General features: G+C 41.6%; 1 protein-coding gene across 1 annotated transcript in view; it reads left to right on the top strand.

Moving 5' to 3' along the window:
* Positions 1–10,525, top strand: part of LOC113406293 (P protein-like) — a 346,792-nt gene that overhangs the window by 186,972 nt on the left and 149,295 nt on the right. The window contains exon 16 of the mRNA XM_026650336.1: positions 4,435–4,567. Coding sequence (XP_026506121.1) covers positions 4,435–4,567 — 133 coding nt within the window. The remainder of the gene's footprint in view (positions 1–4,434; positions 4,568–10,525) is intronic.

Below are 10,525 nucleotides of genomic sequence, written 5' to 3'. Positions count from 1 at the left end.
TCTGTATGCTGTGCAACCCTCATCAAGCACTCTGACATCAGCAGTTTGCCTCCTGTAGCAACACAGTCACTCCCTGGTTTCAATTAGCTTTGATTATACCTGGTGAAATGACCTCAATATACCCCCAGTCCCAATTTTTCCCCAAACCGTATGCCCTGCAATGTCCAGCCCTTTCCTGGAACATTCAGAGGAATACTAAACTTGTTTGCTCCTCTAAAGAGGCAAAATGCACAGCTTATTAGTGTAACTGAAGTAAACAGTCACTTCAATTCAAACACAGCACTGGGTTGCTTTAGATTAAAACAAGTTTATTTAATTACAATGACATAGGTTTTAAGTGAAATCAAGTATAAGGGATAAAGACTGAAACGATTACAAACAAATAATACTCAAAATGTTTTCTAATGCTACGACTTTAACAAGCTATTGTCTAGGTATCAGGTAAGATTCTTACCACACACTTCTTCCAGCAAGATGACTGACCACCCCTCTCTCTGGCCAGGATCTCTTCGCAAGTTTCCTTTGTCATCTTAGGTGAAAGATAACTTGGGGTTCTTTGCCCCTCTCTTTCATAGTCCAGTGAACTTTTTAAATGGATTCTTCTGGAGGTTACCGCACAAAATGAAGTTCATTCAAGCTGTGAGAGAGGAGACCGGGAGTCTGGTGGTGAAGGAAGCCCCATGCTGCTTTCTTCCTCCACGGGTGTCTGCTATAATGCAAATTGATCTGTTCCTGTCCCCTCCAATGCAAATGAATGGCCACTTGACATGTGATTGCCAATAGACTCCAATGACACCTGTCTGGAAGAGTCAACTCATCCTTTGCCTGGGAGAAATCTGTTTACTCACTCCACGGACTTGTCTGGTAAACACATTTTAGTCCCACACATCCTTCACATTTTTACGATCCCATGGGCTTTTACCGTACATATAACACACAAGAATATTAATAATCAGTGTGTTATTACTTTTTCAATGATACCTTACCTCAGGGGTTCTCAACCTTTTTCTTTCTGAGGCGCCCCCCCACATGCTATTTAAAAACTCCATGGCCCACCTGTGCCACAACAACTGTTTTTCTGCATATAAAAGCCAGGGCCAGTGTTGGGGAGTAGTGATCAGGGCAGTTTCCCGGGTCCCCCCACCATAGGGGGTCCTGCAAAGCTAAGTTGCTCAGACTTCAGCGACAGCCCTGGTTGGCAGGGCTCAGGGCCATGGGCTTCAGCCCCATGCGGTGGGGCTTTGTCTTTCTGCCCTGGGCCTCAGCAAGTCTAATACCGGCCCTGCTTGGCAGACCACCTGAAACCAGCTTGTGGCCCCACCACGGGCCCTGGACCACGGCTTTACCTGACACACATCAGATCAAGTTTGACATTAATGAATACACTGAACTGATCAGGCCAGCTGAAAATCTCTACTAGATCTCAGGGAGTCCCTTTTTCTCTGGCATTGGGATGTTCTTAGATTACACCCTAACATAGAGTTTTGTTGCCTGCAATTCCTCCACACCCATCTTCCTTCTGCTTATATCTTCAGGGAGGAGGTAGTATTCTTCTTCCTAAGAAATTCAGAGAATGTCAGTTGACTGCTGGGCAAATCTTGCTAAATTTAATCTTGCTTGTTTTTTCTGATATTACTTGGTATGGCTGCTGCACACCCAGTCCTGAAAAGTGTCCACAGTGTCGAAGGGAGCTTGGAGCATCAGACTTTACGCAAAGTATGAAGAAGATAGCAAAGGAAACTAGCCAGTGGGGCTGGGTGTTGAATTGCCTGTCCTCTTCTCAAAAGATTTAAAGAATAAGCAGGGTTGATGGGAGAAAGTTTTGGAGCTGAACAAAACCCCGAAATTCAGCCCAATTACTGAAACACTCTGCGCAGCTTGAGTAGCAGCTGTGATGGAATACCAAGAAGATGCAAATAATTTTCCTCTGCTGATGTTGTGCACAAATCCTTACTTCTGAGACTTTTGTGTCAACTCTTGTGCCCTTGTGCCTAGTCTTGAATTTCAAAGAGTATAAATTGACACTGTCCCTTCAAAATAAGTATCTGTATGCACAGCCCCATCTCAGTTCAATTTCTTTCAGCTGTCAATCAAACTTGAGAGCTGCTTATCAACTTCAGCATTTTATTTTTTTTCCTGATTGCTATGCTTTTCTTTTTCACATAAGAATTTAATTTTGAGGGTTTCATATAAAGGTATTTCTTGTACTGTGTTTTTCTGTTGAGAAGTTTCTGCATTGTTACAATTGATGATAAAACTTTTCAGCACTGGTGCAGACATCCAAAACCTAGAGATGTAAGAAACTTTGTAAATCAAAGTCTAAGGTCTGGTCTCTGAGGTACCATATTCTTTATCTTTGCCATGTTCCCATAACACATGACTCTGGTCTAATCCAATCATCAGAAATAAAGGTGTTTTCTGTGTGTTTTAGGTCCCCCTTTCCCCTTTTCATTTTAAAAGTAGCAAATAATCTAAGTGCCTTTAACTCTGACTATCTCTTTCGAGAACTCCTATCAACAGGATCCACCTAAGTGCTGTCTTTCTTTGCACTGAGATAGATAAATTGCTGTCAGTGCTATGAAAAGTCTCAAGTGCATTACATTCTGAGAGTCTGTTGAAAACTGAAAGAATTGGACTTATTCCAGTAGCTCTTGGTTAGGTATATTCTGATCATCTCTCCTGTTTTACTCCTCATCCAACTGTGTCCCAGTCATTGTATTATCCTGGGAATGAGGATTATTGGTTTGTGCAGCATCAAAGTGCATACAATTCAATCCCAGTCATACTCCTGGATCTCTTCAGATTATATAGGAAACCTGCAAACCTTCTAGATTAGACTGTGTAGAACCAATTACTGCTTCTTCATATCTCTTGAATCATGGTTCACGTGGCAGCATTTTCTGTCTTCTTTTGTGGTCCATATCTTTAAAGAAAGAGGCCCTTATGCAAACATTTGGGTAGTTAGGCCCATTTTCATGCAAAATGTCTGTAATTATGTAAATATATGCAGGACAATATGTCTGTTTTTGTGAGCAGATGTTGAAAAATCTGGCCCTGTAAGTCTTTGTTTGCTCACATGACTCTTGGTAGATCTCTTAAAAGTTTGTAGATTGATTCCTTCATAATGTTCTCTCCTTCAGCTTTGAAACTTAATTTGATGCCTGCTAAGTATCCAGACCAGCCTTTATGAGCATTTACAGGATTGACTTATACAATCTGTTCTGAAAAGATGGAAGGGGTTGCGTGGGAGGGCCTCTGTCTTGTTTGCTCTGGATGTTTCCACATCATATATACTCGAACTGAGAGCTTTCCACATAGATGCTCTCAATAGGGAGTATGGTGCAGCCTAACAGTGTGTATTTCAGGTTGCAAGTCCAAGCTGTCTTAAAATTCAGGATGTAAACAGCCCCTGATTCTGCATGGAAATGTTATTACTATGTATTATTTGCATTACAACAGCAGCAAGATGCTTTAACTGAGGCTGAGGCACAGAAAGATTAAATGACTTCACACAGCGAGTCTGTGGGAGAGATGGGAATTGAACCCAGATCTCTTGCGTGGTAGTCCAGTGCCTTAATAAATAATATTTAAAAAAAACTTCCTCCCAAATCTGGCTTTGTGGGGATTCCCTGTTGAGAGAACTCTTGTTGTGGATACTGGAGGGAACCTTGATATCAATATATCTCTAATATCTAGAGTTGAAACTCTTTGTCATTAGGGCCTTTATTAAAATTAAAGCAATATAATATAAATAGGGGACAAAACTTGAATTTTTTTTTTGGTAAGAAATAATGGGTGAGGTTTTCAAAAGCACACTGCATTGGCCCAACTCTCCTTCCATTTAAGTCAATGGAGTTTTACCTTTGACTTTAATGGGAGCAGAGCTAGATCAACACTAAGCACTTTGGAAAATTCCACCCCAAATATCGAACATTACATTATATATTTGAATTCTGCTTTTGACCCTGTTCCAAGCCTCCGTCATACAGGAAGTATAAAGGAACTCAAACAAATACTAAATTGAAGAAAAAATATTGCAAAATGTGTTCTAATTGCTAGAGAATGTTTTTGCTGTAATAGCGTATTGTAGAATTTGGGACAGGTCTTGGTTTGAGTAAAATGGATGCAAAAACTCATATTGTCATCAGTGGAGCCAGGAGCTGGTAATTAGTATGTAAATATATAAGAACTATTTTGATACACTGAAATTTAATGGAATATTTTTGAGTTGGTTTGGTTGGCATGAAATTTATTTAATAATAATTTCCCTGAGACTGGGGAAGCACAAAATAAGCTATGCTTGGAAATTACCTATTGCCTACTTTGTTACGTGTATATAATCACTGAATTGTAAAGTACATAATGACAAATACTTTTTCAGGTAATGTAGGAAAATAACTGATCTGTAATTTATAATTGCATTTTTACTCCTAGGGATTGGATTTTGCAGCATTTACAGGACATATGTTTGTTGGAATTTGTCTTGTTCTTCTGGTCTCCTTTCCTTTCCTCAGACTCCTTTACTGGAACAAAAAACTTTACAACAAGGAGCCAAGTGAGATTGTTGGTGAGTTAGAGCATGAAATCATATTTTTATAGCCATTGAGTTGGATAATGTTTAAAATTAAATGAATGCCGTGTACCATAAGGTTGTGTGTATGAAAACAGATTGGTCCACACAGCCTCATTCTATCTCTGAATGTTAGTATTTTACTAATAGTTTGGTTTTGGTTGTTTTTTATTTTGCAAGTAATGATTTTCCTGACACTACTGCTTTTAGTTATTTGTTAAGATTTATGTACATACTGAAGGTGTGCAGCAAATTATATGAAATTTCCACCACAGTAAATAAACATTATGCTGATTTCATCACCTGAACCTAATGAAGCATTTTTCATTGTGCTGAGAGGCGTAATTGACATAGACTTATCAGCAATTTAAAAATCATTGTTGTGTGTTTTGTTTTTCGTTTGGGTCATTATGGTTGTAGGAGGTGTGACCATGGGAAGAATTCTAAAATAATCTAAACTACGCAAAATAACATTTGTGCAGAATTCTCACTCGTGGCCTTTTGTTCTACAAGTTCCTTGGAACTTCCCAAGGTCTAAAGGTTTTTGGTCCCTAAAGCAGCTGTCATGGGTTGGGGCATGAGCTTTCCATTTGCCATCCTCCCACTGGTAGTTGCACCATATAGCGGTCTAAATGCTGCTTTTGGAAGCTTCCAAATAGTTCTTTCTTGTCTGCAGTTAGAGAAAGAGTTTACTGTAGGAGCTTTGTCTCCAGCTTTCTGTTGTGGCTCTTCATCCCAAAACAGGAATTGGAAGGACTATCTTCTTCTGGTGTGGCCATTCCTATCTGCCAATCAGGTCCAGTCCTTTTAATTTGTCTTTTAGTTTGCTGACCTTACGGACTTTTGTTTCAATGTTTTCAAAGCCTTAGTCATTGCTCTGAGGCTTTAATTGGACTACTGGAATCCCCTCTCCAGTAGAGTTGCTGTGCCCTGGCACCCGCTGGTGAAGAAGGTGTTACATACCTGTCTCAGCTAGCCCTGTTTGAACAAGGTTGAGTAATAAGTGCTCCTCCGTAATGATGGTGATTGCTCACCTTCTCCTGCAAGAACTTAGTAGTCTGGACAACCGTGGTCAAAGCAAAGGAAGGCTGAGCATATGGCACCACCCCCCAGAAGCCTGTGCTTCAGTGCTGGGATACAAAGGTTGGAGGCAATCTTTTGAGTGATAGCCAAAGTACAGGTTGAGCTTTAGGAATAGCTGTCTGTCCTGGTCAGATCCTTTCTGCAGTAACTTAAAAGGTAAGTGCATGAGGGTGTTGATTTGTCCTGTCATCAGATGTGGGCAGCATTTGATGTAGTTGATACAGTAATGAGATCTGCTGTCTTGGTAGTGACTCCCACCAGGGCTGGGTGGCTGTAGTCTCCTCCCTGGAGATCGAGAGAAAAACCTAATGACTTGTCTTATCAATGAGAGAGCTTGTTTTGAGCTTGTATCCTATCCCTTAGGCCCTCTCCTCAAGGGAGGGAAGGAAAAGGTTCTACCGCTTAGAAAGGTGGCTTGTGCCTTGACACTTGATTTCGAGGGAGGCCAATACCCATTTTGCCCAGGATACTCATTCACAGCAGCAGAAGCCAATGGCTTTTCAGTATGTTCTAGGGGATATAGGAGAGATAAGGTGAGGTAATATCTTTTATTGGTGAGAGAGATACCCTTTCAAGCTTACACAGCTTGTCTTTCTCACCAACAGAAGTTGGTCCAATAAAATATATTCTTTCACTCACCTTGTCTCTGTAATATCCTGGGACCAGCATTGCTACAAAAACACTGCATACAACTAGGGCAGATAAGCAGCCAACCACTTTCTGTAGCTTGCCAGGACATCCCCGTCAGAGCAGATTAAGATCCTTTTACCCTGAGGTGTGCCCTTGTCCCCCTGTACATGAGAGTCCTAGGAATTGCTCTGTGGGACTGCAAAAATCAAGTTTTCAAAAATTATCAAGATTTTTCCCCACCTCTGGGTATCAGGAAGAGATGTTGCAGGAAATCTATTCCTAATGTCCAAAAAAGCTATTAAGCTTGTGCTTCTAGGCAAGAAAGGAAAGGATGTTATATCCTGATAGTAAAAAAGAAAGAAGCATCTGGCAACACCTTAGGGCGCAGGGAACTGAATCAATATTTACCCCTGAAATAGTTACTGGTTACCATGGGAGCCTTCAGTGATCTTTTAGAAGAAATTATCTGGCTAGGTGCTCTGCAGCTGCCTACTTAAGGATATTCAAAAATAAAGGAAGATTTGCCATAGGGGGACTACACTACTAATTTTGAGTCTTGCCTTTTGGGCAGGCCTCAGTGCTGCATCTTTTCACAAAATGGTTGGTGATAGTCATAGCTTACCCTACTCACCATGGGAGTGGAGGGTTCAGCTTCCTTGGCTGATCAAAGACACCAGTGGGGTGACAGAGTCACTAAGTTTAAATGATAATTTACCCAATTCCCAACTTGTTCTGAGTAGACAATTGAAGTATACAGGATAGGTGGGCTGAGACCTCCATTACTACTGCTGTTAGGGAGGATCCAGAACTCTAAGAGTGTAGGAAGTTCCCGTCTGTCTTGCACAAGGCCCAAGAATAAGAATCCTGCATGGATGAGCTCTTCAGAGAAAAATAATTACAAGGTGAGTAATTATCTCTTTTTATAGAGGGGAGAGTGAAGCCCCATAACTTTAAAATCCATTGTAATTTTGTATAATTATAAAAGATTACCACCTTTCTTTGCCTACTGGGAGTATATTATTATAATCTTTGGTATCCAGCAATTTTTTCATAACCTACCTGTTTGTTATTTGAAATGAAATTAGTTCACTTTAATGAATTTCTTTTCTAATTAAAGTGATAGCTTTCATGGATATTTTATTGTATAATTGGAGTTGTTATACAGTAATATTTTGTTTAAAATGCCATTCTGCAAGGAGTCCCCGTGACAGGGTGTACTGGGCCTGTTGAGGTCCCCTGCTGGAGGCCTTGTGGTCCTACTACATCCTGCCCTAGAAAAGGAGCAGTAAAGGTGGGTCCGCCAGGTCTGCCTAGAAAGGCTGCAGGGAAGAAGCCAATCAGAGCCCAGCAGGCTCAGTTAAAAGGAGCTGCAAAATCTGAGCAGGTCAGTTGCTGGCTGGGACCAGAAGAGTGAGGAAGGACTACAATGTTGTGAAATCCTCCATGCGAGGAGGCTGGGGAGAGACCCTGCTCAAGTAGGAACAGACAGAAAACCCGAAGACTGTAACTGTAAGGTAACTTGGGTGAAGGTGATGGGACAGAGTGGGAAGCAGCCCAGGGAATGCAGTAGCAGCCACTATTAAGGAAAGCAGCATGTGGCTGATATTTGCAGGGTCCCTAGATTGGTACCTGGAGTAGTGGGTGGGCCCGGCTCCCCCCACTGGTGAAGTAGCCAAAGCCCTGAGAAGGGGACACATTTTATGTAGAAGCCCAAGCACAGGGCTGGAATAGAAGCCCAAGGACAGGGCTGAAGACCCTACAGAGGGCCAACCATTTGTTGAACTTTACCAGTGGAAGGGGACTGAAGTGAAGGAGTGACCTGCTGGAGCGTTGGGGCAATAAGAAGGTGAAGAATCTCCAGGGAGAAAGCCCTGGGGACACTGCTCTATATCAGGGCAGGCACAGGCTTAAAGCTAGCCCAGAAGGAGATGAGGTCTGAGCCCGGAGATGAGGTCTGAGCCCAGAGACAGGGCTAAAGCCTTGAACAAAGGCACAGGGATATAGGCCCTGTTGGACCTTTTACCCTGGAAGGGGTTCATCCATTTTAGACTTTGTGTGACCTAGCCATATTTAGATCATATTTACCCCTAAAATGGTGAAGTTATTTTTGTAATACTTTCTTTAATAGAAAGTTGTCTTTTTATGGTTTTAACTTTTACATTGTGTTTGAGTATTTTAAAGAAATCAGTTGTGTATAGTCACATTACTGATTAACGTGAATAGTACATTCATTCATGAATATTATATTTAGCCAATAAAGTGTTGTAAAGCTTTAAGAAACTGGCATATTTTGCCTCAAATTAGCCTCCTTATTTATAATCCCTGTTACTCTCAGCCTAGTATATTCAGAAATTATAATCAGTGTTACTGTGTGCTTTCCCCATAATCAGCAGCTACTCTATCTCTGAGAAGCTAATCAGTAGCTGCTCAATTAAATCAAATGCTAAAGCACTATTTCTACTGAAATTTTCTGTGAAATGGGAAGAGAAGGTGATAAACACAGATTTCATTAAAAGGTAGCTGCAGTAATTTGGCTTTGGAAAAGCAACAGAATATGTTCAAGATGTCTTAATGAGTCCTTTCCATCTCTAATTGCCATGATTCTGTGATAACTTGAAATGTATTGTTTGAAGCAGCTCTTTTAATCAACTAAATATCTGCCATTTTACTCTCTGATTAGCAATCAAACAGTCTTTGAAGTTATAGGAAATGGCACTGATATGCTGTTCTCCCCTGATTTTTATTGTCTGTTATGTACTTTAAGTATCTTCTGTTGTTTTTGGCTACTTAGATTAGTCAGCTCTGAGTGGGGTACTAAAAACAGATTGACTTTGATTTTAAGAAGAGGTAATTCTGTTTATTTGAGGAGAATATTGACATTTTATTTTCAGCATTGTGCATTACCTGTCACTTTAAATCCTGGCATCAGTTGAGGGCTGTAAAACCCAAGCAAGCTTGTGCTCTTCCCATAATACGGCTTACCTCCTGTGGTTTGCTAATCTTGAAACAGACATAATGATAAAAAAAAAAAAGAGAGAGAGAGAGAAACAAACATAAATAGAAACAAACAAATAGAACTTTAATATCTCTGTCATGGTTACAAAATGAACTGCAGCTTAGATTCCTGTTAGCACTTTGTGAGTGCACCCCTTGGGTGATATGCTTGGCTTTCTGCACCTCACTGTGGGCGGAACCATGCGGTCCAACCACGCTTAGACTGGGTCTCTGGGCTGCAACCCCCCTGTTTACCAGCTGTGTTAATGTGACAGGCCCAACTAGGTGTGGTATCTGTCAGTCCATTCCCTCCAGGGACCTGTGGCCAGCAGGGTGGGTAAAGTGACTCAAAAATGGCTTCTTCAGAACAAAGCATTATTTATTGATTCCCCCAAGGTACCAAGCACATAGAGCAAAGGGTAAAAACAGTAAAGGTTTATATACACATGTCCCCTTTTACTTAATCTTTAATCATTCCTTAAAAGCTTTTGTGCATTGCAATCAGCCCAGTTACCTCCACCAAACTGCCCCTGCTGGTTTCTGCCTCTCTCTGTCTCCTTACCAGCCAGTCAGCTTTCACTGACACTCTGGTCACTCAGGGTATGTCTACACTGCAGTTAAAAACCTGTGGCTGGCCCATGCCAGCTGACTTGGGTTCGGGCTAAGGAGCTGTTTAACTGTAGTATAAACGCTTGGTCTGGAGTCTGGGCTCTAGGACCCTGCAAAGTGGGAGCATCCCAGAGCTTGGCTGCAGCCTGAGTCTGAACATCTACACAGCAATTAAACAGCCCCTTAGCCCAAGCCCTGTGAGTCTTCATTAGCTGGCATGGACCAGCCATAGGGGTCTAATTGCAGTGTAGACATACCTTCAGTCAATCCCCACCCTTTTCTAGGCCTGGTGTTCTCGAATGTTTAGAATCCTCTTTACCCTAGCCTTAGCCTTGGGAAGAGTAAACCATTCTCAGCTTGTCTGGAGCCCGGTAGAGGATATTGCCCAATAAACATCTTCCCCATGGTTTTCTCCAGGACTATTGCTGTGTCATTGTTTTGCCTTTCCTGCTTGGTTTCTTTAACCATCCCTTTTTATAGAATTCCATTGCTAGTAACCTGTCAAACAAACATACAGAGGCAAATTCATCACAAATATCACAGATATTTCCCAGTTTGTTACAATCCTAGTAGGTGTGGGGGAAGGCGGGAGCAGGGCCGGCTCTGGCTTTTTCGCCGCCCCAGGCGAAAAAGCCTCCG

Source organism: Terrapene carolina, unplaced genomic scaffold (genome assembly GCF_002925995.2).
Source record: "Terrapene carolina triunguis isolate 2854851 unplaced genomic scaffold, T_m_triunguis-2.0 Scaffold25, whole genome shotgun sequence".
Lineage (NCBI taxonomy): Eukaryota > Metazoa > Chordata > Testudines > Emydidae > Terrapene > Terrapene triunguis.
Note: the sequence above shows the minus strand (reverse complement) of the source record. Positions and strands in the feature narration are given on the sequence as shown.